Here is a 27,698-nt window from a genome sequence, read left to right as displayed (position 1 = left end):
CGGAGGAAGAGGCCTGCAGCTTGAAGGCTGAAGCCTGCATTCCACAAATTTTTGTGGTAGATAAGATGTCCTATTGAAATGCATTGTTGCTAGGTAACGGTCCTGGAAAGTTACTGGCAAAGGGGCTGGACTCTGAGTGTAAGCCTGGGAAAGCGAAACAAAATCAGAGAATGTTTCGGCTACAAGTTTACGAGCTCTTGGAAGGGACTTTTCAATAGCAGCCTGAGTTTAGCTGCCAGGTGCAAAAAGCACAAACAATTTGCAGTTTGCTGCGTGAGAAAGAAAAAAAAAACAGCTGTTGGATTTTACAGCTTGTTTGAAAGTGAGAGAGGCTTGGCTTCAAGATGGATGCCAAGAAAGGGGGAGGTTTGCCTTGCCCTCCTCCCTTAACCAATGACAATTATTCATCTTGGTCTGTAAAGATGAAGGCCCTGCTGCAGAATCAGAGGCTTTTTGATGTAATTGAAAACCCCATCCCTGCAGCACCAACCAGAGGTTGGGAGTCACAGAATGTAAGGGCTAGGACTGCTATAATTCTGTGTGTCTCAGATGATCAGTTGGTGCATGTTCAGCATTTAGAAAATGCGAAAGAGGTTTGGGACACGCTGCGTACAACGCATCAGAGAGATGCTGGTTCTTCAGCGTTGCTGTATTTTGAGAAATTGACCAATCTGAGACTTGCGCCTGATGGAGATGTTCAAGCGCACCTGACAGAAATGAGGTTTCTGCGTCAACAGATGGTGGAACGCAATTTCCGTCTTCAGGAGGAAGTGTTTTGCTTCATGATGATAAACAGCCTTAGCCGCACCTACAAGGTTGTTGCCAGTCAGCTTGGTTCCCTACCGGCCGCGCAGCTGACCGCGGAGAGAGTTTGTGCTGTGGTCCTGAATGAACACGACAGACTTGCTGCACTGGAAGAAAAAGACAGGGGGAGGGAAGAACAGAGTTCTAATTCCCCCACTGCTGATGCTACTGGAGAGCATGGTGTAGCATTGAGTGCTGTCCGATGCTACAATTGTGGACAGACTGGGCATCTACAGCGAAACTGTAAGAAGCCGCGCCAGTCAAGAGGAGCAAAGAGCAGCTCTACGAAGCCTGAGGCGTCAGGCAAAAGCCGTACCAAGTGCCAGGTGAAACCTGCAAAGGCTATGATGGCGAAAGGAACCACGCCAGATGTTGGGAACGCATTCATAATCGACACGGGCTGTACAAAACATTTGTGCCCGCACAGAGGACTGTTTTCGACGTTGAAGAAGCAAAGCTTCACTGTGAAACAGGCCAACGGTCAGGAGTTGGAAGCAACCGGAATTGGGACTGTGTATCTTGAGAGTCTGAACTTGACTATAAGTGATGTTTACCTGGTTCCAGAACTGAGATTTAATCTGCTGAGTGTGTCGCAGATTGCAAAGAAAGGACTGAAACTGTCCTATGATGCTAAAAGCTGCAAGATCTACAAAGATGGAGAACTGTTTCTTACTGCCAAAGAGAAAGATGGACTGTATTTGTTGACTTTTGATCAAAGTGATTACATGAAATGTAATTCCTCTGTTTCTAACGAAATCTCTCTTGCAGGGGTGACTGTGACCAGTGTGAGCACCAGGAAGGTGACTAAGACCAAGAAGGTCGACAGAGCATTTCAGCGGGTGTATGCTGATGTGATTGGTCCTCTAGAACCATCTAGAGGCGGTGCACGATATTACCTTTTGTGTGTGGATTGTTTCACTAATTATTCTTGGGTTTATATGATGGAGAAACCACAAGAAACTTTAGAAAAGTTTCAGGAGTTTTGTGACAAGGTTAAAAATATGCATGATGCTAACATTGATTGTCTTTTCACAGATGAGAAGCAAGTTTTTCTGTTACAGAAGTTTCAGAAGTTCCTGGATGGAAAAGGGATAGACCACAAAGTGGCAGTTTCACAAGAAGCGTGGAACAGGGGGGTCTGTGTAAAAGTGAACAAAGAATTGCAAAAGGGGATGAATGCGCAATTGCTGAGTTCACATTTGCCACATGAATATTGGGCCGAATCGCTAGCGTCCTATCTTCATGTGTGGCTGAGAAAAGTCTCAACAGAGTTGGGATGTTCTCCTTTTGAGAAGCTGTTCAATAGAAAACCTTCTGTTGCCTATTTTAAGGTTTTCGGGTCTCATGTGAGAACAGAAGCTCCAGGTGGAGTAAAGAATGCCAGAGGCATTTTTGTGGGTTATGAAAAAGGTCTCTACAGAGTAATTTTGTCTGAATCTGGTCAGGTGATTCTCACAAAGTTTCTAGAGAGTGCTCCTGAACAGGAGAGGTTGATTGTTCACGCATTTCCCACAGAGGATTCTGATGATGATGAGTTTGATCTTATTGAGTTCAGTAGTACTGATGATGACAGCGATAGCTCAGACAGCTCAGTTGTCACAGTCATTGAGAGGAAATCTCACATAATGACTAGACCCTCAGAAGAGGAGGATGAACCATTGATTAAGCTTAGTACTGGTTCTCCAGAGAGTCCAAAGGTTGAACCAGTGAGCACAGAGGATCAGAACCTCTTACGTAGGTCTGAGAGAGCAACGAAGGGTGTACCACCCAAGAGGTATTCAAAGGAGTTTGCTAACCTTGCATATGTTGCTATTGTAAACGACCAAGGACAGATTGAAGCTGTGTCTGAGTCAGAGACAAAGGCACAACAGAGAGTTGTTAACCGAGATAATGCGAAGTCACACAACCAGAGAGGTACATTGGTTAAACCAGTGGCGGGTAGTTCCAAGGGTGGAACTGAAACAACAGGGGAATGTTATAAATATAACAACTGTTTGTTTTCTTCTCTGGATGACGCTTTGCTCGCGGCACACATTGATACTTTAGGGGGAGTATGTTACCATAAAGCACCAATGCTGCAGCAAGCAAAGGCTCTAGCAGCTCAGCCAGCTGCTTGTGGCTGGAAAGCCAGACAGGATGTTTGTGACTGTTGCCATGGGAACAAAGGGGCAGTCCATTCTGTACTGAGCACCGGATGTTAGCTCAGTGTGTGTGTGTCATATGACCCGTACTGGATGTACTTGGGAGGAGTTTCTTCTTGCTGTTGTTGAGTGCAGACATGATTCTCTGTACTGATGTAAGAGGCAGAAATAAATGATGTAAATAGTTTTCTGTCTGCTTCTTTCCCCTCCCTGGGGACACCAAAGGGGAGAGAGGAAGAACGGTGTGTTCCTCTCATACATCTGAGAAGAATCGCCGGACCTCGCCTGCTTATCAGCAGAGTGAACACGCGGGGAGGTCGACAGGAATATCTGCCGGTGCCTACGCTGTGGCACATTCCTCTGACCCAGGCAGAATTCCAACAAGCACGCCAGGCACTCCTGTCTTCCACTGCCTTCCGCAGTTTCGTCAAACTCATGCTGGTAGCTTCAAGAACACTGTCCAACCATCTCGTCCTCCCCTTCTCCTTGTGCCCTCCATCTTTCCCAACATCAGGGTCTTTTCCAGGGAGTCTTCTCTTCTCATGAGGTGGCCAAAGTACTGGAGCCTCAGCTTCAGGATCTGCCCTTCCAGTGAGCACTCAGGGCTGATTTCCTTCAGAATGGATCGGTTTGATCTTCTTGCAGTCCATGGGACTCTCAAGAGTCTCCTCCAGCACCAGAATTCAAAAGCATCCATTCTTCGGCGATCAGCCTTCTTTATGGTCCAGCTCTCACTTCCATACGTCACTATTGGGAAAACCATAGCTTTAACTATATGGGCCTTCTTGGGAGAATTAGTATTCCTGTATTCTGACTTGCAACCTGATCTTGTACTGTTTTTAGGCACACCAAATTTGCCACCAAATCACCACAGGCTTAGCAATGTCCCAATGAATTTTCCTCCCACTTCCCTAGAGAAAAGAGCATTGGAATCTCTAAAAAGTCCAGTGGAGGCAATATGTGAGCTGGGTGGCAGCTCCATGTGTACACTGGCCTGCGAGCGCTCCAATTGGAGAACAGTCTTTACCAAAGGTGTCATGGGCTTTGAAGACACTCAAACTCAGGACGCAAGGGAGAAACGTGCTAAGAGGAAGGTACGCTTGGCAAATCCACACCGTGATCAACGCCCACCCGGAAACCCACATCCCCACTGTGGAAGGACGTGTGGATCCAGAATTGGCCTCCACAGGCAGAAACACCAGCGTGTGAGGAGATGCTGCAAACTTATAGAGGGGAATCATAGACATAAAATCCACACAGAAACACATATTTCCTTGTTTCAACTCACTTGTGGGAACAACTCAGAGGCTGTGAAAGAAGGAAGGTTAACAACAGGAAGAATTAGAGGACCATTGGAAATGACTATGAAAAGCAGTAGAGATAGGAGATGATCAGAACCCTCTGAACTTGAAGCTTGGGAAGTCCTATTAAAAAATTTATAATTCGGCAGAATATTTGGATTATATTGTTTATTATTCTGTATATGTATAATTTGGAATATTTAATGTGATTTGATTGGATTGTTAAAGTGGAAAATTTAATAAAAATGAATTTAAAAACCCCCAAACAGAATTGGCTTCCACAGTCACTTATGGACTCATTGTTTAAACCATGTTTATGGAAGACAATCTTACTCGGCTACGAGGGATCGCCAAAGCAGAAGAAGACCTTTCATCCCTTTCCTCAGCTACAGCCAATAAGCTATCCTTCCATCTTTCTCTCATGGGACAAGTTTTGCCTGGCCTAGAGCTGTTGCTCTGGCCCACCACTACCACCAGTATTTGGGGAAGGTGGTGTGTTTTCTCAAGTGGAACTTTGTTTTGTGGCTTTTCTTCCACTAAGATCAGACTGCCTTAACCTTAGTGTCTAAGGTTAGCCACCGATGGTGTCTGTTCTCGGTTGAGCTTTGATCTCTGCTTGCTCTCTCTTGTGTTGTAGAGTCAGGTGCTTTCCAGTAGTAACTTGCCTTCATCAACGTGTCAGCCAGTCATAGTACAATGTGGTTGACTGGGGCAGCCATAAAGCAGCAAAAGGCTTTGTTCTGCTTGGCTCGGTGTTATTAACCACAATGAAATGGGGAAACTGGAGATCTTTTTTTCTATGACACACTCTCTTAAACTATATATACACAAAAAGTGCTTGAAAATTAAGTGTTTGTTTCCCTGGAATTACAGGGCAGAGTAAGCGGTAAGCCACAAAAGAGATATGTGCACATTTTCAATGACTACCGTATTTTTCGCTCCATAAGACACACTTTTTTCTTCCTAAAAAGTAAGGGGAAAGGTCTGTGCATCTTATGGATCCTCAGGATATTTGCATTGGGTCACCCCAAATTCACCATCAGATCACATAGCATGTCCATGGCTACAGCCTGCACCAAAAAATTCACCCACCCACTGTTGCCTGGGGCTGCAGTGGTGCAAAAACATGGTTACAAAGCACGGATCCACATGGATCCTCAGGATTTTTGCTTTGGGTCACCCCAAATTCACCGTCAAATCACATGTCTGTGGCCACAGCATGAACCACAAAAATCATACATCCACTGTTTCGTTCAGATATTTGTTTCTTTTTTTCCTCCTCTAAAAACTAGGTGCGTCTTATGGAGCGAAAAATATGGTAAATTGGAATGGGCTGTCTTCTGCTGAAGCCAAGCAAGTAGTAAAGTAAGAAGCAAGACGCGTGAAGGATGTGAGTGAGCTCAGGTTCTGATATTTTTCTCTACCCTACCTGGAGTGCTAGGAGGTGCCAAGAATGGAAGGACCTTTAAAATAGTAAGCTCGCACTCTATCACTGAATAGCAAAGGTGAGAATGTGAATTTGAACTGTCAAATGCTAGAAAGGAAATAGGTTGCATTAAGTCTCTACCTTGGCCTCAATTGTTAATTACAGGTTCAGCAGGAAAGGCGTTTTAGCTCTATAAATATTTTGTTGGATGACGTTGGCATCACAAGAGACCTAAAATGGTTAGGGAATGCTGAGGCGGGGGTCAGTAATTGTAATCTAAGAATTTTGGGAACGGGGACGTCCTATGACTCAGTCCCCCCCGGTGAAGCCTCCAGGGGGCGCCATTGAGGCTCCCAGCTTGTATGTGTATAAGTATGCAAATGCTTGTGGTTTTTTTGTTTTTGCCAAACTGGGTCTTTGACTTGGGTGAAATAAAGCCTAGTTTCACCCCTGTGAAAGGGAGATCTGGGAAGACATTCCATCTGAAATTCTAGAGAGCCACAGATATTCGGTATTAACAATACTGCCCAAACTACCAGGGGTAGTATTACAGGCCAGGTGATGGTACAGCCATTATTTATGAAAGGCCATCCACTACTGGGCACCCAACAACTGCAAGACTTGCTGGGACCTCCTTAATGATAAACTGTGGTTTGGTTAATGGGCCCCTGCATTAATAAGAAGGCTGAGAGGCAATCTTTCCACTTGGAATGAGTGATGTGCCAGGTTAGGCACTTTGGCTTGGAATGCTTGGAAGCTAGAATCACTTTTTCAACATGTCACATTCCAGGGATCAACAACAACATTGCCAACACCCCCTCTTTTTTCAGGAGGAGAATTTTTGCGGCATTACACCAGGCGTGGTGCGCAACTTGGAAGCATTGCCAGGAGCACCCATTGAACTTGCTCCACATTCAAGACTACTCTATTTGGGCAAGAATATGTAATAACATACAGTCATACCTCATGTTAGGTTTGCTTCAGGTTGCGTCCTGCAGTGACCTGGAAGTACCGGAAAGGGTTACTTCCACGTTTCGCCGCTTGCGCTTGCGCAGATGCAGAAAATGACATCACACTCATGCGCAGAAGCGGCAAATTGTGACCCATGTGTGTGCAGACGCGGGTTGTGTTCTTTTCAGGTTGCGAACGGGCCTCCGGAACAGATCCCGTTCGCAACCAGAGGTACCACTGTATAGTTTTCCACAGTGATATCTAATGTGGCTCAGGGTTTTTGTTTTTCAAACAGTGGGGACAGTGGACATAAGGAAGGAGGGAAACATGAATACTGGAATGTCATTACTGGCTGAAGTAGGAGCAAAAGCACAACTCCCTTTGACAGCCCAGAAATGGAATTAGACAGTTGCACAACCTGATCTGCCATCTGTTTGACTGCTTTATAAGTACGCCTCTTGTTCCATTTAACTTTACAGTGTTTCTTCCAGAGCACCAGGGATGAATTTCTGGGAGTCTGCGTTTTGTGCTTTCTTAGCTTCCCTCTTGGCAATCCTACTTGGTTGGCTCTATACAGTAGGAGCATTTCGCAAGAGGAGACCCAAGGAACCTCCTCTGGACAAAGGCTTCATTCCATGGCTAGGACATGCGATTAAATTCAAGAAAAATCCTGCTGAATTATTGGAAGTGATGCGGAAGAAACATGGGGATATCTTCACACTGCTGGTTGGCGGCAATTATATACATTTTCTGGCGGATGCTGATTCCTATGAACCAATACTGAAAGAATCACCTGACAAATTGGATTTTGATAAGTTTGGATCGATGATAGTTTTAAATGTTTTTGCTTTTCAACCAACTGACTCTCACCACCATATTTTGAAAAAAATAAGCAAGGAATATCTGAGAGGTAAGGGTCTGGCTGTCCTAAATCAGGTGATGATGGAGAAATTGAAGACTGTGATGTTCCACAGCCAGGAGTCAGGTGAGCATAAGAGACAATGGCAGCAGGATGGGCTCCTGTACTTTAGTTACAAAACAATATTCCAGGCTGCTTTTCTGGCTTTGTTTGGAACTGACCCAGACAAGGAAAATGCTAAGGAGAACACATTAACACAATGTGGAGAGTTCTTTGCGAATTTTCAGAAATTTGATCACTTGTTTCCCCAAATGGCCCTCGGGATCCTGGACCCTCAGGGCAAAAAGGACACGGAAAGGCTGAGGAACTTCTTCTGGGACAACCTGTCAGTAGAAAAGATATGCAAGAAGGATAATATCAGCAAGTGGATAGCAGTGCAAGATCAACAAATGGCTGAGATTGGAATGACTGAAAAGATGAGGACACAATTTATGTTTCTTCTCCTCTGGGCATCTCAAGCCAACACTGGTCCAGCTGCCTTCTGGGTTCTTGTGCATCTCCTGAAGTATCCAGAAGCAATGAAGGCAGTGAGGGAAGAAGTGGACCGAGTACTGAGAGAGACTGGCCAGGAAGTGAATCCAGGAAGCCCCATCATCGATGTGTCCCTGGAAACAATAAAGACTCCTCTTCTGGACAGTACAATAGAAGAAACTCTGCGCTTGAAAGTGAGTCCATTCCTGTTCAGAAGTGTGATGCAGGATACAGATCTTAAAATGGCTGATGGGAGGGAATATATTTTCCGTAAAGGAGACCAGCTTCTTCTTTTCCCTTTCCTTGGACTGCATATGGACCCAGAAATCTACCCTGATCCTCACACGTTCAAATACGACAGGTTCTTGAACCCAGATAGCACCAAAAGAGAGTTCTATAAGAATGGGAAAAAGCTCAAACAATACACTATGCCTTTTGGCGGAGGGCCGTCTATTTGCCCTGGGCGATTCTTTGCTGTTAGTGAATTGAAGATGTTTGTGATCCTGATGCTCACCTGCTTTGACATGGAACTGGTTAATGCAGAAGAGGAAATCCCACCAGTGGATGGAAGCCGCTGTGGGTTTGGAGCTACACATCCTTCTCATGATATCAAGTTCAGATATCGGCTGCGGTTGTAAAGTGAAATACAGTGGTACCTCTGGTTACAGATGCTTCAGGTTACAGACTCCGCTAACCCAGAAATAGTACCTCGGGTTAAGAACTTTGCTTCAGGATGAGAACAGGAATTGCGTACAGCTTCTGGGTCATGTGGCCAGCATGACTAAGCCACTTCTGGTGAACCAGAGCAGCGCACGGAAACGCCGTTTACCTTCCCACCAGAGTGGTACCTATTTATCTACTTGCACTTTGACGTGCTTTCAAACTGCTAGGTTGGCAGGAGCTGGGACCGAGCAACGGGAGCTCACCCCGTCGCGGGGATTCGAACCGCCGACCTTTCGATCGGCAAGCCCTAGGCTCTGTGGTTGCTTCCACCTTCCTTGAATATTTGAGGAGGGAGGGTGGCAGCTTATACGCTACGGAGTTCCCTGCCCAAACAGGTATGCCTTTCCAAACAGAACTTAATAGTAGTGATTGCTGATCCATGGCTATTTGATGTACCTGTGGGGACAATTAATTTGCTGATGAAGAATTATCATTGAAACAGTTCATTATCCTGGAAGAACTGTTCTGTTTGCTGCTGGGCTTGGAGCACCCTTTTGCGTCATCCGGAGCACCCATCATCTCAGGATATTGACTGTGGGAAGGCATTTTGCCTCCATTGTAGTGATCTTGGATAGTGATTTATTGCTCCTACCATTCCTGTTTATGTAACATTTATTTGATTCTTAATTTGTGACTCCATGCACATATTATATGTTTTCTGTGTATGAACTTTGAAACAGTATAGTACAGTGGTACCTCTGGTTGCGAACGGGATCCATTCCGGAGGCCCGTTCACAACATGAACAGAACGCAACCTGCAGCGGCGTGTCTGCGCACACGCAGGTTGCGTTTTGCCGCTTCTGCGCATGTGCGTGACATCATCTGTGCGTGCACGAGTGGCAAAACCCAGAAGTAACCCTTTCTGGTACTTCTGGGTTGTCGCAGGACGCAACCCCAAAAAACGTATCATGAAGCAAACGTAACATGAGGTATGACTGTACAGTGGTACCTCAGGTTAAGTACTTAATTTGTTCTGGAGGTCCGTACTTAACCTGAAACTGTTCTTAACCTGAAGCACCACTTTAGCTAATGGGACCTCCTGCTGCCACCGCGCCGCCGGAGCACGATTTCTGTTCTCATCCTGAAGCAAATTCTTAACCCGAGGTACTATTTCTGGGTTAGCGGAGTCTGTAACCTAAAGCGTATGTAACCTGAAGCGTATGTACCACTGTATTATAAAAATATTGTCAGTATTTTAATAGCCAACGTGTTGCTTGTTGTTCAGAGTGTTCTGTTTTGCAATACAGGGGATTTTCTTTGCTGTACAAAGAAGTATGCTTGACATCTTCATTATATAGTTTTCACTGGATGCCCTAGGCTCTGTGGTTTAGACCACAGCGCCACCTGCATCCCTCTGCAGTCCTATAAATGTAGGATAATCTGCAATCCTATGCTGAGTAGACATTTATAGGATTGAATTCTACCAGGATATATTTCATCATTTTAAGGACTGCACTCTTGGCTCCTGAGGCTACACTATCAGTGACAACCCACAAACATGCTCATTGTGACTTAATTTTACATGGATAGAAGTGGGTTTGTCTGCAGTAACTGTGCACACCTACCGTACATGTCGGCTTAGAATTAAGCCACACTGAATTTCATGCGGCTTACTCCCTGTCTTTGGCAAGCCTAAATTAGTCTGAAAGGTGCTATGCAGGTCTCTGAACAAAGTACCTAATAAGCTTCCAGCCCACCTCCCAGCTTGTTCACTTCTACACCTTCTTTTTCAAGGGTGTGGACTAAGGTAGAAGTGGATTAGGACTTGGGAGGCAAGGGCTCAAATGCCCACATAGCCTAGAAGTTCACAGGGTGGCCTTGGACCAGTCACTGTGTCTCAGTCTAACCCACCTCCCAGCACTGTTGTGATGATGTGACAGGAAGGAGGAGAACTATGCCACCTTGAGCAAAAGTGGGATATAAATAAATCTACTACATTAGATAGATAGATAGATGATAGATAGATAGATAGATAGATAGATGATAGATATAGATAGATAGATAGATAGATGATAGATAGATAGATAGATAGATAGATAGATATAGATATATAGATATAGATATATCTTATTTCTTGCTCTATAAGATGCACCAGACCATAAGACGCACCTAGTTTTTGGAGGAGGAAAACAAGAAAAAAAATATTCTGAATCCCAGAAGCCAGAACAGCAAGAGGGATCACTGCGCAGTGACCCCTTTTGCTGTTCTAGCTTCTGGGATAGCTGCGCAGCCTGCATTCGCTCCATAAGACGCACACACATTTCCCCTTACTTTTTAGGAGGGAAAAAGTGCGTCTTATAGAGCGAAAAATACAGTATATTGGGAAGCGGTTTGTCCATTTCTTCTCGATGTGTTCAGATGCTTCTTGTGAGATGGTTGCCAAATGGCATGAGGGTTCTCAATGTGGGCACTTGGATGTGACTTCATATTTTCTGGGCATAGGTTTAGCCACCCCTCAAGATATCATCAGGGACACGGGTGGCACTGCGGGTTAAACCACAGAGCCTAGGACTTGCCAATCAGAAGGTCGGCGGTTCGAAACCCCGCAACGGGGTGAGCTCCTGTTGCTCAGTCCCTGCTCCTGCAACCTAGCAGTTCGAAAGCACATCAAAGTGCAAGTAGATAAATAGGTACCACTCCGGCAGGAAGGTAAACAGCATTTCTGTGTGCTGCTCTGGTTCGCCAGAAGCGGCTTAGTCCTGCTGGCCACATGACCCAGAAGCTGTACGCCGGCTCCCTCGGCCAATAAAGCGAGATGAGTGCCACAACCCCAGAGTTAGCCACGACTGGACCTAATAGTCAGGGGTCCCTTTATTTTTACCTTACAAGATATCATCATCATTTTTTTTAATTAAATTTATATACTGCTCTTTATCCAAAGATCACAGGGCAGTTTATGGCATAAAAAAACAAAATGGAAAGAACAAAACCATAAGAACAAAAACAATGAAAACCCCCCCCAAACCCCTCCCACAAACACATTTTAAAGGGTATAGATATTGGGATACTGCCAGGGAGATAGCGTCCATCTGAGCCCCAAGCCGGCTGCCGGACGTCCATCGATCTCTGTAGCCACGCAGATCCAGCAATTAGCGACACGAAGCCTTGGAAATAGACTGCCACATTCCAGGCTCGTGCACATCCTTTATCAGCAGAAACACAGCCAGAAAGCTTGCACCGCAGAAGAGCAGAAGAGCATATTTACAGACTTTATTTAGCGTTGAACAGAATAAAGAAAAACATGACCGTTTCTGAGTCAGCGTCTCTGTCCGACTGAAATCGAAAGGAAACAGCAAGCATAAACATCCTGTGAACAGGACATGCGCAGACTCTGTTACTCACAAAGCCTGCTCCCTTTTAAGGTGGAACGGAAATATCCTAACATCCTCCCCCTTTCCGTGTAACCTGTAGTACCTGTGGTTCAACCCAATTGCAACCTTTGTACATAAACCTTAAGTTGTTCTTTGTTAACAACTTTAGACAACAGATCAGCAGGAATTTCATTTCCTGCCATGTAGGACACCCGAATCAGTCCTTTCTGAATACACTCTCTTGCACGATGTAGCTGCAAGTACTTGGTTCTTTGCTTGCAACTCTCGGAGTTCAGCAAAGCCAAACAAGATCTATTGTCTTGATACACTTGTACAGGACATTTCACAGAAACCCCGATGTCCTTAAACAGTTGCATCAACCATTCACAATCCATGAGTGAAAATGACAAGGCATTGAGTTCTGCTTCTCAGGAACTTAGGCTCACTGTCGTCTGCTTCTTGCACAACCAGTCAAACAGGCAGTGGTTGTACATGTAGCATACTCCAGAAGTGCTTGTACCATCCGTGGTGTCACTTCCAAAACTTGCATCAGCAAAGATTTCAAGACCTCCAGTCTTCTGACTGGTGAACCTCAGCCTGTAGTGCATAGTCCCTTTCAAATAGCGGGCTATGCGCTTCAGAGCTTTCCAATCCTGAACTGTAGGATTGTTGGCATGTCTGCTAAGCAGATTACAGCTTACAGCTATGTCAGGTCTTGAACATCTGGCAATGAAATTCAACTTGCCTAGAATGCATCTGTACAGCGTTGTGTCAGAAAACGCTTCAGCAGTACTGTCTACCTGGTAACCTGTCACCATCGGTGTGTCTGCTGGGTTTGCATCAACCAAATTCAACCTGGTTAATACATCAGCAATTTTCTGTGTTTGATGTACCAGAAAATTACCTGCTTGGTCCCTCTCCACCTGCAGAGAAAGATAGTTGGATACCTCACCAAGATCCTTCATGTCAAAGTGCTCCTTCAGCTGAGCTAGGGTGCTTTGGTAAAAAGCCTGATTCTTCCAAAACATCAGAAGATCATCAACAAAACATAAACAATACAGTTTGTTTTGCCCCTCCTCCTTGACAAACACACATGGATCAGCTTTGCCCTGGTGAAAACCTAGAGAAAGCAACGTCTCAGTGAGTTTTGTGTTCCAACACCTGGCACTCTGCTTAAGACCATATAAGGATTTCCGCAGTTTACAGACCATTCCCTTCTGTATCTCCATCCCATCAGGTGGAAGCATAAACAGCTCCTCCCCCAAAATCCCGTACAAAAAAGCTGTATTAATGTCGTGGTGGGAAACATGCAGTTTCTCCTCCGCAGCAATCTTGAGCATCAGCCGAATGCTCTCATATTTGACTGTGGGTGAGTAGGTCTCGTGGTAATCCTGTCCTGGTACCTGTGAAAAACCTCTGGCAACCAATCTGGCTTTGTGTCTGACAACCTTGCCATTCTGGTCTGTCTTGGCCTTGAAGACCCATTTGCTGCTAACCAGTCTCATTCCTGGGACTACCGGTACCAGTTCCCAAGTTTGGTTCCTGTTCAAGGAATCAACTTCAGCCTTCATGGCATTAAGCCAAGGCTCAGCATCTTTAGAGGTTAACTCCTGAACCTCTTTGAAGCTTGAAGGTTCCCACACCTTCTCTGAGCTACTAAGAACAGCAGTTGCTGTCTTAGCAAACTCATCAGCATACCTCTTTGGAGGTCTGCCTTTGGTCGCCCTTTCAGACCTACGTACTAGATGCAAGTCTTCTGGACTCATCTCCTCCTTCTTAGGAGAAAATTGACCAATGGTGAACAGTGGTTCTTCCAGTTCATTGTCAGACGCATCAGATGGTCTGACTGAGGCCTTTGCGCTCTGGTAGTCTGCTGTGTCATCACTGTCACTGACACCAGCAGCAGCACCGCCCACTGAACTGGAATCCGAACTCTGATCATCCTCATCATCCTCATCATCATCATCCTCATCCTCAGCAGCTTCCTCAGCTTTAGCTGCTTGCTTGACATCACCTTCATCCTCCTCTGGGTAACTCTGGAAAATTCCCACATTTTCCCCCCACTTAGGATTGTACTCAACACTCCTTGTGAACTTAATGGACTTAGAGTTAGTCATCCATACCCTGTATGCACCTTTTTCGTACCCCATGGACAAACCATGTGCCCCACGCTTCCCAAGCTTGTTGGTTTGTGGGGAGTGTACCCACATGTCAGAACCAAAGATTCTCATGTGTTTGGTGTTGGGTTTCTTGCCAAACATCTTCTCATAGGGGGTACAGCCAATGGGTGATGACAATCTGCGATTAAAGGAGTAAACCTAATTCCCCAAAGCTTCCCCCCAAAACTTATCAGGGAGATTGGCATCATGCAACAAGGTTTTCATCCCTTGCAGCAATGTCTGATTTGCTCGCTCCGCAAGCCCATTCATCCATGGCGATCTGGGCGTTGACATGTCATGCTGGATTCCCTTCTCAGCCAGGAAAGCTTCAAACTGCTGAGAAGTGAACTCCCCGCCTCGATCGGTAAACAAACAGGCAATACGTTTACCGTGCACATTCTCCAACCAAGCACAGAATGCCTTAAACTTCGGAAACGCTTGCGATTTCTGTTCGAGCAAAAACACATGAATGTACCTGGAAAAAGAATCAATTAGAACCATGAAGTACCTTGCTCCTCCTAAAGAGGGCGTAAGTGGACCAACCAGGTCCGCATGCACTAGCTGGTAGGGCTTGGAAGCCTGCCTGCTAGATTCCTTGCCTTTTGGAGCAACCTTCACCTTGTTCTCTGCACAAGATACACATTTCATGTGAAATTTACAGGGTTTGATGTTCAAACCCTCAACCACCTCTGGCATCTTGGCCAGTGCCTTCCAAGAGAGATGACCAAATTTTCGATGCGCATCGTGAATGCAACCTGCATGAAGAACTTTGTTAGTTTGTGCAACACAACAAGAATCAGCATTAGATACAACAGCAGTGTCATCATAAGTTATATGGAACAAACCATCCATAAACTTTGCATGCAAATAGTCCTCTTTGCCTTTACTGATGACACAGACGCTCCTCTTGAAGGATATCTGAAAACCACGCCCAGTAAGCTGTGGGACACTTAGCAAGTTGCTAGCAGCGCCTGGAACATAAAGTACATTACTGATGGTAGTGTGCAGACTTGCAAGTTTCACAGTCCCTTCTCCTGCGATTTGCAACGTCCTTCCGTCAGCCAGGTGGATCTCACCTTCTTGAGGCTTGAAGGAGATGAACAGGTGGCGATCCTTCGTGACGTGGCGGGTCGCACCTGAATCGATAATAAATCTTTGGCTGTTGGAGCAGTCTTTTTAGCAAGCAAACCCTTGTTTTTCACCGGCGTGGGCCTTTTCAGCTTGCCCCCCCGCTGCTCCTGGCCACCAGACGTGCCTTTAGCCTTTGGTGAAGCAGTGCCAGCAAACACAGCTTTGTTTTTCCCTGGCGCGGGCTCTTCACCCTCCCTCTGCTTCTGGCCATCTGCAGGCATCTGTCTTTGTTTACCTCTGGCCTTCCGGCCTCTGCAAAGACGATGACCTTGGTTCCCACGAGAAACAGAGCTCTCAGCTGCCGACTCCTTGGCTCCCCCTGGAGGCTGGAATGCTGCCTGGGATGACGTGACGGTCAGCTCCCCCTGCAGCTTGCAACCGGTGCCCTCAGCATCCCTGCATTCACTCGCATTCTGGGAAACAGCTAGGACCTCCGATGCAGTCAAATTCTGGGCTGGGATGACTGGCTTGTGAGCTTTCATCAAAGCATTCCACATGCCACGTGCAGTCAGATTGCCAGCTAGCGTCTTTATTTCCTCCAGAGAGACGGACAAGACGATTACGTCTATCGCCCTCAAATTTTCGGCCTCCCATTTCTCTGTCAGAGGAACTGGGGGGGGGGCTCAGAAACGGTATGCCACACCCCAAACTGACGCAGCAAAGATTCACACCATTTTGCCCAGGTTTCATAATTCTGCCCATGTAACTTAGGGCAGTGAATGGCCTGTGAAGCTTGGAAAAACTCCATTTCAGCTTTTCCTTTGAGCCGGGAGTCTCTTTATGCCTTCAAAGACTTCTTATCTTGGCAGCTCATTAATCACGAACTCTCTGGCTTGGCTCCCAGAGCCATTAATCTGCCGGAGTTCCAAAAGCTCCTTCCGAGGTAAACAGAGAAAAACCTCTCTTTCGCTTTTGACATACCTCTCAGACGCAGTCTGTTGCAGCTTTACTCTCCTGTAGGTGCTGTGAATCTGGGCCCGAAACCTTGTTATTGGGATACTGCCAGGGAGATAGCGTCCATCTGAGCCCCAAGCCGGCTGCCGGACGTCCATCGATCTCTGTAGCCACGCAGATCCAGCAATTAGCGACACGAAGCCTTGGAAATAGACTGCCACATTCCAGGCTCGTGCACATCCTTTATCAGCAGAAACACAGCCAGAAAGCTTGCACCGCAGAAGAGCAGAAGAGCATATTTACAGACTTTATTTAGCGTTGAACAGAACAAAGAAAAACATGACCGTTTCTGAGTCAGCGTCTCTGTCCGACTGAAATCGAAAGGAAACAGCAAGCATAAACATCCTGTGAACAGGACATGCGCAGACTCTGTTACTCACAAAGCCTGCTCCCTTTTAAGGTGGAACGGAAATATCCTAACAATAGATTGTTCAATCGCCCAAAGGACTGGCTATAAAGGCCTGTTTTTGCCTGGCATCTAAAGATAGATAGTGAAGGCACCAGGCAAGGGAGTGCAGCTGTGTAGTAGTGTCAAACCCAGGGTGATGGGGGCCCTTTGGATTCCTGCACCTTTGGCCCGTGCTCAACCTGGCTGGCAGCTACCCTTGGCAATAGGGACAGGTTAGGGCCGAGAAGAATTGTGCCACACATTGTACATGGATTGAGCCTTCTACCCCATCTTGTGGCAGACAGTGGCGTCACAATGAGGGGGGGCAGCGTGCCCCAGGTTCCATGTCTGTGGAGGTGACAAGAAGTCACCCTGTGGGGGCTCGTGGCGACGTGAGCAGCCATCGCGCTGCCACAGCCGCATGTAGAGGGTCCTCTAGTCACGGCTGCAGCCACAAGAAGAGGATGGCGGCACCGTCCGTACGGCGCTGGAGCGGCGCCGGTGGCATGGCAAACCGCTATACAGCGATTGTGCAGCGTCGCTACGTATGGCGCATGCATCGTACATAGCAATACCGCACATGCACCCTACGTAGCGATGCCCGCCCCAGGTGTCACGACACCTTCCTTTGCCCCTGGTGGCAGGAATGTAGGGTCCTAACATTCAGATAATTGCAGCATATCCCATGGGTTTTGGCTGCATTTACTGATGAGGGACGCGGGTGGCGCTGTGGGTTAAACCACAGAGCCTAGGACTTGCTGATCGAAAGGTTGGCAGTTCAAATCCCCGCAACGGGGTGAGCTCCCATTGCTCGGTCCCTCCTCCTGCCAACTTAGCAGTTCGAAAGCACGTCAAAGTGCAAGTAGATAAATAGGTACCACTCCAGGCAGGAAGGTAAACAGAGTTTCCGTGCGCTGCTCTGGTTTGCCAGAAGTGGCTTAGTCATGCTGGCCACATGATCCAGAAGCTGTATGCCAGCTCCCTCGGCCAATAAAGCGAGATGAGCGCCACAACCCCAGAGTCGGCCACGACTGGACCTAATGGTCAGGGGTCCCTTTACCTTTACTGATGAGGAATTATTTATGCAGCTTTATTCGATCCCCACATGACTGCATCCTCTCATATACATACATACTTCCGTAATTTTATTTGTATGTCACCTTTCCACAGTTCAAACCATGCTGAAATATGTAACTGCAACATAGCAAAAGTAGTCATAAAGACTAAATAAAACATTAAAAAATACACAACCAAACTGAACAATTTCCACAGGAATCACAAGAAGAGCTAAAATAAAGAAAAAAGAAATGAGATTCACCTGGCACGACTAGTTTTTTAGAAACCCGTGCTGTGTTTTAATAATCACATCATCCATTTCTAAGTGCTTTTCAAAGTGCCATGTGGTCCCATCACTATACATGGATGCTTTTAGTTAAACCTGCCTCTTTTAAATGCCGCTATTTCAACCATTTTAACAATTTATTGTAGGGAGCATTGATTTTGCACAAATGATCAAGAAGAGGGCACAATAGGAGGGAAACAGGTGTTTACCTCCCTGATCCAGCTTTGGCGAGGGAGTAGAAACTGCAAAACTGGTTCTCCTTTTGGAATTTCATTAGCTTAGAAACCCCTAATCAGAAATCCATAATAATGTGTTTCTAAGGATTGTTATTTTGTGTTGCAAGAGACTTCGGATCCTCTTGAAGCTGGTGATGCCTCAAAACTTCTCACGGTTATCATTAACTCATATTGCAGCCCTGATATTAGTCTGACTGTTGTTGCTTTTGCATTAGTCACGCCTTGAAATTTTCAGCACTCACACACATAAACAAGATAGTTAAAATCAACCTCTAGCTGCTTTAGTTATTGCTGTAGTAATGATGATAGTAATGGTGATAATGATACCTGCTGCTTGTTATCCATGAAATTTGCCTGCCCCCCCCCCGTAATTAGCCTTTTTTTTTTACAACTTGTTAAGTTGGGGAAGTGCAGTCCAAAATTCAGAGAATCTTGAAGGATAACCACATTTCAGTTTGCAGTACAAATTACAGTGGTACCTCCACTTGCAAACGGGATCCGTTCTGGAGCTCTGGTCGGATCCCAAGGGATTTGCAACTGGAGGTGCTGCTTCTGCACATACGCGTGGTGTGGTTTAGCTCTTCTGCGCATGCGCACGGTGTGTAGAGTGCTTCTGTACATGCACGTGGGGCGAAACCCGGAAAAATACTTCTGGGTTTGCCGCGTACGTATCCCAAAGAATACGTAACTGGAGGTGAACCTAAGTACAGTGGTACCTTCAGATTACATACGCTTCAGGTTACAGACTCTGCTAACCCAGAAATAGTGCTTCAGGTTAAGAACTTTGCTTCAGGATGAGAACAGAAATTGTGCTCTGGCGGCGTGGCAGCAGCAGGAGGCCCCATTAGCTAAAGTGGTGCTTCAGGTTAAGAACAGTTTCAGGTTAAATACGGACCTCCAGAACGAATGAAGTACTTAACCGGAGGTACCACTGTAGAGGAACCACTGTACCGACCTAAATTGCTCCGCTACCCCTAGTTTCAGCGTTTTCCTAGGTTAGTTGCACACCCTAGCTAATATTAATTTCTTCCTGAGATTATATTTTCTTGGGTAAGATCTTATCTCAGATCAGTGTTTTTCTTCTTCTTAATCCTTTTATTGCATCATTGATATTAGCTTCCCACAGTCCTTTCGTCTTGCTGTGCTTTGAAGTTCTCGTGATGCACCCACATAAGCAAGAGACTGGTTGACACTCGTTTGGCATCCTATAGAATAGCATACAGTTTCTCCCTGTAAAGGTGATGGGCCAAATCAGATGACCTGCGCTCAGAAACTGATGAACCCTGAGGTGTTCTTGAATGCTCTGGGGGACTTTCCAGTGGAGACAGCTGATGACCTTGGTCTCCCTGTAGAACAGTGAGATCAAACAGGCCATTGAGTCCGAGCAACTTCTTGGCTCTCTGAAGAGCTCCAGGCTATGAAACAGGCTGGATGAAAGCTGGAGAGCATGTGGCACAAGACTTGCTCTGAAGCCAACTGAACGCTGGTAAGAATTGGTAGGAATGTGCTGATCAGTGCAGGCAGCAGAAAAGGCTCATTTTACAAGGGCTGTTCCTAGTCAAGGAATGCACACAGCTGAGAATTAAGTCCTTATTGTCAAAGTCACTTCTGCAGCTCTGATGTCCCATGCCCACCAATCAGGCATCCAGGCACCTATTCCCAGGTCTGCAACATGGGACCCCTCCTTTTCCTCCAGTTTCTTCACCTTCTCCCAGTGGGCTGCATGCATGTAGCCAGAGGCTACGCTATCATGGAAGCTGCCCCTGCTCTTCCTGCTTCAGTTGTCTCCTGGTTCTTGTAGACAGTGGTACAGGAATGGGTGGGGAAGCACCCGGCCCTTCACTTGCCTGGCCTGCCTCTTCCTCCAGCTCTGAATCTTCACCTGCCTCTGATTCTTGCCTCCTGGCTAGAACAGGTCCTCACAAACCACTGCTCATCTCTCCCAAGTCGGACTCCAGCCCCCCCTCCTCCCCCTGGTCCATACTCATCAGTCCCTGACACTCCAGAAGCTGGATGGTGGAGTTATCTCAGACAGCCCAGAGGTTACTGATGCCCATTGTTGGGGAAGGACCTCTGGAGCCCTAAAAGGCACTCTAGAAGCTGGATGGTGGAGTTATCTCAAACAGTCCGGAGGTTTCTGACTCCCATTGTTGGGGAAGGACCTCCTGAGGATGTTTTGTGGGATCAGTATGCAATCATGTGATGTGGATAAGATGCTGCTTGACCTCGACCCCTGTCCATCCTGGCTTGTTAAATTTAGCAGAGGAAGGCTGTTAATGCATCACTGGCAAAGGGTCCCTGCTGCATTGAAAGAGGCAGTGGTGTGATTGCTTCTAATGAAACCAGCTCTGGACCCTTTGTACTGGCCACCAGGCAATGGCTTTTCCCACCTGCCTTGCCCTACCCTATGGCCCTAGGAGCCTTCATAGGGGAGTTGTTTCCAGTGGAAGAACTGGGAGGGGAGAGAGACTTTGTCTGTCATCATGGGGTGGGTGGTTTCACCTGTGCTGCCCACCCAAGAAACCAGAAGGGAACTGCTGCTGTAGTGTGCATGTGTCTTTAAAGGGGACCCCTGACCATTAGGTCCAGCTGTGGCCGACTCTGGGGTTGCAGCGCTCATCTCGCTTTATTGGCCGAGGGAGCCAGCGTACAGCGTACAGTCATGCAGCCAGCATGACTAAGCCACTTCTGGAGAAGCACAGCAGCGCATGGAAACACCGTTTACCTTCCCGCCAGAGCGGTACCTATTTATCTTCTTGCCCTTTGACGTGCTTTCAAACTGGTAGGAGCAGGGACCGAGAAACGGGAGCTCACCCCGTCGCGGGGATTCGAACCGCTGACCTTCTGATCGGCAAGTCCTAGGCTCTGTGGTTTAACCCACAGCGCCACCCGCATCCCGTATGTGTCTTTATGTGAACTAAATAGAGTGAAAGATTATGAGTCATGGGAGTGGGGTGGGGGTGTATGAATTCAACAGTGCTTAGTTTATTTTTTGGTTGCTGTTTTGTTTATGTTGACAATATTGTTTTATAGATTATGAACCCTGTAATACGACTTTTGCCATAACTGTGCTGTTTAGCTTACTTTTTAGTTGTTTTGTTAATCGTGTTTTATAGATTGTAATTGTTTTCGCAGATTAACTAATTAATTTTACTAATTTTATTGTTTTATCTTTTGTAAATTACTTTGGGGTTTGCTCTTTACAATCAAAGTGAATATAAATTTAAACAAACAAACAAACAAATAAAACCGTCAAGAGAATGTGATGGAGTGTTTTAAGATATATTCTTCTTTGGCGATCACTCGTAGCCGAGTAAGATTGTCTTCCATAAACATGGTTTTAACAATGAGCCCGTAAGTGGGCTGAAGTGAAAAAAGATTTAGAAATTTGGTCAAATTTGAAGCTTTCACTGCTAGGCCGTATTGCTGCGATAAAAATGAATGTATTGCCTAGAATGTTGTTTCTGTTTCAAACATTGCAAATTGTGGACAAAATGGATTGTTTCAAGAAGTGGCAGAGAGACATTTCTAGATTTGTCTGGCAGGGCAAGAAGCCTAGAATAAAATTAAAAATATTAACAGATGCAAAGGAAAGAGGTGGATTTGCCCTGCCAGACTTTAAACTTTACTATGAATCAGCAGCTTTTTGCTGGTTGAAAGAATGGCTGCTTCTTGAAAACACAGACATTTTGGATTTAGAAGGTTTTAACAATGTGTTTGGATGGCATGCATATCTGTGGTATGATAAGGTCAAAGCACATAAAGCATTTAAAAACCATATTGTTAGGAAAGCATTGTTAAATGTCTGGATAAGATATAAGGATTTATTGGAAAATAAAACTCCAAGGTGGCTGTCACCGATGGAAGCAAAAACATTGAAAAAACTCAATATGGAGGCCAAATGGCCGAAATATTGGGAAATTTTGGAACAAGAGGGAGATAGACTGAAATTGCAGAGTTTTGAGAAACTAAAAAACAAAGTGCGAGATTGGCTTCATTATTATCAGATAATGGAGGCATATAATTCGGATAAGAAAATTGGCTTCCAGGTGGAAAAATCAAAATTAGAAACAGAACTGTTAGAACCCAAAACTAAGATTTTGTCAAGGATGTATAACTTGCTGTTGAAATGGAATACTCAGGATGAAACGGTGAAATCTGCTATGATTAAATGGGCACAAGACGTTGGACATAATATAATGATGGCTGACTGGGAACAGTTATGGACCACAGGTATGAAGTTTACGGCATGTAATGCCTTAAGAGAGAATATTATGAAAATGGTATACAGGTGGTACATGACCCCAGTCAAGCTTGCAAAAATCTATCATTTGCCCGATAATAAATGTTGGAAATGTAAAGAAACTGAAGGTACATTCTTTCACCTTTGGTGGACGTGCCCAAGGATTAAGGCTTTCTGGGAGATGATCTATAATGAATTGAAAAAAGTATTTAAATATACTTTCTTGAAGAAACCAGAGGCCTTTCTCCTGGGCATAGTCGGCCAATTGGTGCCAAAGAAGGATAGAACTTTTTTCATGTATGCCACAACAGCAGCAAGAATACTCATTGCAAAGTATTGGAAGACACAAGATCTACCCACTCTGGAAGAATGGCAGATGAAGAGGATTGACTATATGGAACTGGCGGAAATGACTGGCAGAATCCGAGACCAGGGAGAAGAGTCGGTGGAAGAAGATTGGAAGAAATTTAAAGACTATTTACAGAAATATTGTAAAATTAATGAATGTTAGAATGATGTTGGATAGAAATGAAATGGTTTTTAGCTGCAATACTATAAGGGAATATGAAAAATGGATTATTCATAGGTAAAAATTTAATGTTACAATATTTTAAGATCAAAGATTAGGATAAACAAAGAGGGGAAGGATTTGCTGAACCAACAAACTGAACTGGAATACAAAAAAGGGAGGCGTGAGGGGGTCCGGGAAATAAGCTAATGAAAAATAAGTAATGGAAAGATTGTGTTGTTTTTAATTACTTTTATTTTGTATTTTTCTTTTTTTTACTTTTTCTTTTGTAATATTTTGAAAATCTTAATAAATATCTTATAAAAAAACAAACAAAAAAACAATGAGCCCGTAAGTGACTGTGGAGGCCAATTCTGGATCCACACATCCTTCCACAGTGAGTACATTGGTTTCTGGGAGGGGATTTGATCACGGTGCAGATTTGCAAGGCATGCCTTCCTCCTAGTATGTTTCTCCCTTGCGTCCTGAGTTCGAGTTTCTTCAAAGCCCCTGACACCTTTGTTCTCTAAATGGAGCACTCACAGGTCAGTGTTTCCCAGTTGTCAGTGTTTATACTACATTTTCTTAGATTTGCCTTGAGACGGTCTTTAAACCTCTTTTGTTGACCACCAGCACTACGCTTTCCATTTCTAAGTTCGGAATAGAGTTGTTGCTTTGGAAGATGATCAGGCATCCGCACAACATGACCAGTCCAATGAAGTTGATGTTGAAGAATCATTGCTTCAACACTGGTGATCTTTGCTTCTTCCAGTACACTAGTATCAAGGGTGCCAAAGGCCAGGGTATAGAGGTGCATATTTAGCATCCAGTGAAAACTATATAATGAAGATGTCAAGCATACTTCTTTGTACACCAAAAAAAATCCCCTGTGTTGCAAAACAGAGCACTGAACAACAACAAGCAACACGTCGGCTACTAATATACTGACAGTAGGAATGTGGATGTCACGGGGATCAGGGAAAGTACAGTGGTACCTCAGGATGCGAACGGGATCCGTTCCGGAGCCCTGTTCACATCCTGAACAGAACGTAAGACACCACTGCGCATCTGCGCAGGTCGCGTTTCGTTGCTTTCGCGCATGCGCGTGTCGTCATTTTGACCGTCTGTGCATGCGTGAGCGGCGAAACCTGGAAGTAACCTTGGCATTAGCAGCAACCAACTGAGCTATCATCTTGCATGTGTTTATCATTGTGTGCACGCATATCACATTCCTGGATAATGTGCAAGAAAGACCACACAGTAAGACCTCTGTCTCTGCAATAAAGCTAGTAAAATTTATGGTTGACAGGCAGTAACACCAGCACGATTGGACTTTGCTTCCATTCTCTTGGTGCACACTTTCCCTTCTGTAGGGTGGGACAGTCAATCAACCGCTAACTCTCCCTCAATTCCTATCTTCCTGGAAACAAAGTTCTCAAGGTGCTGAAGACTGCATAATAGAGCCATCATTGCTCTCAGCTACTGCTGGTTAGCTGGGACTCGGGTGGCGCTGTGGGTTAAACCACAGAGTCTAGGACTTGCTGATCAGAAGGTCGGCGGTTCAAATCCCCGCAACGGGGTGAGCTCCCGTTGCTCGGTCCCTGCTCCTGCCAACCTAGCAGTTCAAAAGCACGTCAAAGTGCAAGTAGGTAAATAGGTACCACTCCGGCGAAAAGGTAAATGGCGTTTCCGTGCACTGCTCTGGTTCGCTAGAGGCGGCTTAGTCATGCTGGCCACATGACCCGGAAGCTGTACGCTGGCTCCCTTGGCCAATAAAGCGAGATGAGCGCCGCAACCACAGAGTCGGCCACGACTGGACCTAATGGTCAGGGGTCCCTTTACCTTTACCTTTACCTTACTGCTGGTTAGCAAGCTTTTGAAGAAAAGCAAAAACTTGTACAATCAGTGGAGATGATTGCAGAACATAAAGCATGAGCAGCGCTGGTTCTATCATGTCTCTTTGAAATAAATATTTGGCTGTCTCTATCCCTTGCCTCCCACAGGGGCAGAACGAGCCACAAAACTAGTGCCAATTTGAACAGCTCCCAGGGCCTTTTGGTTTTACTTTAATGGTACTGAGTGTGCTTTCGTAATCTGAAATTGTTTTTCAATTATTCCCCAGCTTTCCTTCGACTGCTTAACACTCCTGTTGCAAGGAATAGTTTTTATTAGCAGGGCATGTCAACGACAATAAAGTTGAACTGACTTAATGAAGTCAACTGCAGGAAGGTATAAGGGATGCGGGTGGCACTGTGGGTTAAACCAGCCTAGGACTTGCCGATCAGAAGGTCGGCGGTTTGAATCCCTGCGATGGGGTGAGCTCCCGTTGCTCAGTCCCTGTGCAAGTAGATAAATAGGTACCGCTCCAGAGGGAAGGTAAACGGCGTTTCCATGCTCCATGTTTCCAGTCATGGATGAATCTGGGGTTGCTGCGCTCATCTTGCTTTATTGGCCAAGGGAGCCAGTGTACAGCTTCCGGGTCAATCGAAGGAAAGCTGTTTGGGGAATAGTTGAAAAACAATTTCAGATTACGAAAGTTTGCAGTCACTTCAGAAACTAAATCAATCAAACCTAATCCAATTAAACTGCACACTCAGTACCATTAAAGTAAAACCAAAAGGCCCTGGGAGCTGTTCCAATTGGCACTAGTTTCGTGGCTCGTTCTGCCACTGTGGGAGGCAAGGGATAGAGACAGCCAAATATTTATTTCAAAGAGACATGATAGAACCAGCGTTGCTCATGCTTTGTGTTCTGCAATCATCTCCACTGATTGTACAAGTTTTTGCTTTTCTTCAAAAGCTTGCTAACCAGCAGTAAGGTAAAGGTAAAGGGACCCCTGACCATTAGGTCCAGTCGTGGCCGACTCTGTGGTTGCGGCGCTCATCTCGCTTTATTGGCCAAGGGAGCCAGCGTACAGCTTCCGGGTCATGTGGCCAGCATGACTAAGCCGCCTCTGGCGAACCAGAGCAGTGCACGGAAACGCCATTTACCTTTTCGCCGGAGTGGTACCTATTTACCTACTTGCACTTTGACGTGCTTTTGAACTGCTAGGTTGGCAGGAGCAGGGACTGAGCAACGGGAGCTCACCCCGTTGTGGGGATTTGAACCGCTGACCTTCTGATCGGCAAGTCCTAGGCTCTGTGGTTTAACCCACAGCGCCACCCATGTCCCTTGGTTTAGAGGTATAGTGCTTACTTAAGCTCATGTGTCCCTGTTCCCACCCCCACACCAAACAGGTAACTATTAGTGCTTCAACCCTTCTGTTGCTACCTATTACATTTCCCTGAACCAGCGCACCAGCGCACAACCATTTTATTCATGGTGGAATTGATGGCAGAAATTCTCCCTAGTACAGGGGTCAGCAACCTTTTTCAGCCGTGGGCCAGTCCACTGTCCCTCAGACCATGTGGTGGGCCGGACTATTATTTTTTTTGGGGGGGGGGGGAATGAACAAATTCCTATGCCCCAGAAATAACCCAGAGATGCATTTTAAATAAAAGCTCACATTCTGCTCATGTAAAAACACCAGACAGGCCCAACAAATAACCCAGAAATGCATTTTAAATAAAAGGACACATTCTACTCATGTGAAAACACGCTGATTCCTGGACCATCCACAGGCCGGATTGAGAAGACTATTGGGCCACATCCGGCCCCTGGGCCTTAGGTTGCCTACCCCTGCCCTAGTACTTTCCTCCTGGTATCACTCCCTCCCTCCCTCACTCACTCACTCATTCTTACATTTAGATGCCACCTCTCCTCCCAAGAGCTCATAGTGGCATACATATGTAGTTATCTCTCCTCCATGTCACATTGTTGAACGGAGACTAGAACCTTGGTTTCCCAGATCCTAGTCTGACACCCTACCATACCACATTTGTGTATGTTACTTTTGTGAATATATGCATTTTTATGCGCACTACCCCAGTGTACACATTTTTTCTACACATTAGCTGCCGGAAAACCTGCATTGCAAACTTTGGAAAAATGCCAGTTCCCAAGGATGGCTGTTTCTGTGTACATATAGCTTCAGGACCTTCAAATTAAGTACCGTTTTTTCGCTCTATAAGATGCACCAGACCATAAGACGAACCTAGTTTTTGGAGGAGGAAAACAAGAAAAAAAATATTCTGAACCCCAGAAGCCAGAACAGCAAGAGGGATCTGGCTTCTGGGAAAGCCTCTTGCTGTTCTGGCTTATGGGATAGCCGAGTGCAGCCACTCCCAGGCAGTGGGATGAAGGCTAGCTCAAGAGCCACGCTCCCTTTAAAGAGCGCGCAGAGCATGTGTGCGGCTCTTTAAAGAGAGAGCTGAGCAGCCTCCCACCTTCATTCACTCCATAAGATGTACACACATTTCCCCTTTCTTTTCAGGAGGGGAAAAGTGTGTCTTATAGAGCGAAAAATACGGTAACTTAGCTTCCCCCTCCTTTATTTACAGCACCACCAGTCACTTCCAGATCTCCCTTTGCCGTGAACTTCTTACCTTATGTTTGATTCCATCCTGCAAAGTCATCCACATTTCCCCCTCCTCCCCTTGTTGCTTCCCCTTTTGTTCCAAAGTCAGATCCATCTATTACAGAGTTAAATCTGCATTTCTATTGATTAAAAACAAAGAAATATTTAAAAGCTGTGTACTTTCAATCTACATTCAAAAATCATAAACCACAACTGAAATTAAAAACACTTCCG

At 45.7% G+C, this 27,698-nt stretch overlaps 1 protein-coding gene across 2 annotated transcripts in view; it reads left to right on the top strand.

Moving 5' to 3' along the window:
* Positions 1 to 27,698, top strand: part of LOC308459086 (7-alpha-hydroxycholest-4-en-3-one 12-alpha-hydroxylase-like) — a 393,862-nt gene that overhangs the window by 16,594 nt on the left and 349,570 nt on the right. Inside the window, exon 3 of one of the 2 annotated variants that reach the window (XM_080974172.1) lies at positions 7,708 to 8,771. In XM_080974172.1, coding sequence (XP_080830298.1) covers positions 7,708 to 8,651 — 944 coding nt within the window. In that variant the 3' untranslated portion in view covers positions 8,652 to 8,771. Of the gene's footprint in view, positions 1 to 6,888; positions 8,772 to 27,698 lie in introns of those variants that run through there. The other variant, XM_080974171.1, reaches the window with a different exon arrangement.

Source organism: Podarcis pityusensis (genome assembly GCF_964106645.2).
Source record: "Podarcis pityusensis genome assembly, chromosome: 12".
NCBI lineage: Eukaryota > Metazoa > Chordata > Lepidosauria > Squamata > Lacertidae > Podarcis > Podarcis pityusensis.
The sequence above is the reverse complement of the archived record's forward strand: the minus strand, read 5'-3'. Positions and strand labels throughout refer to the sequence as shown.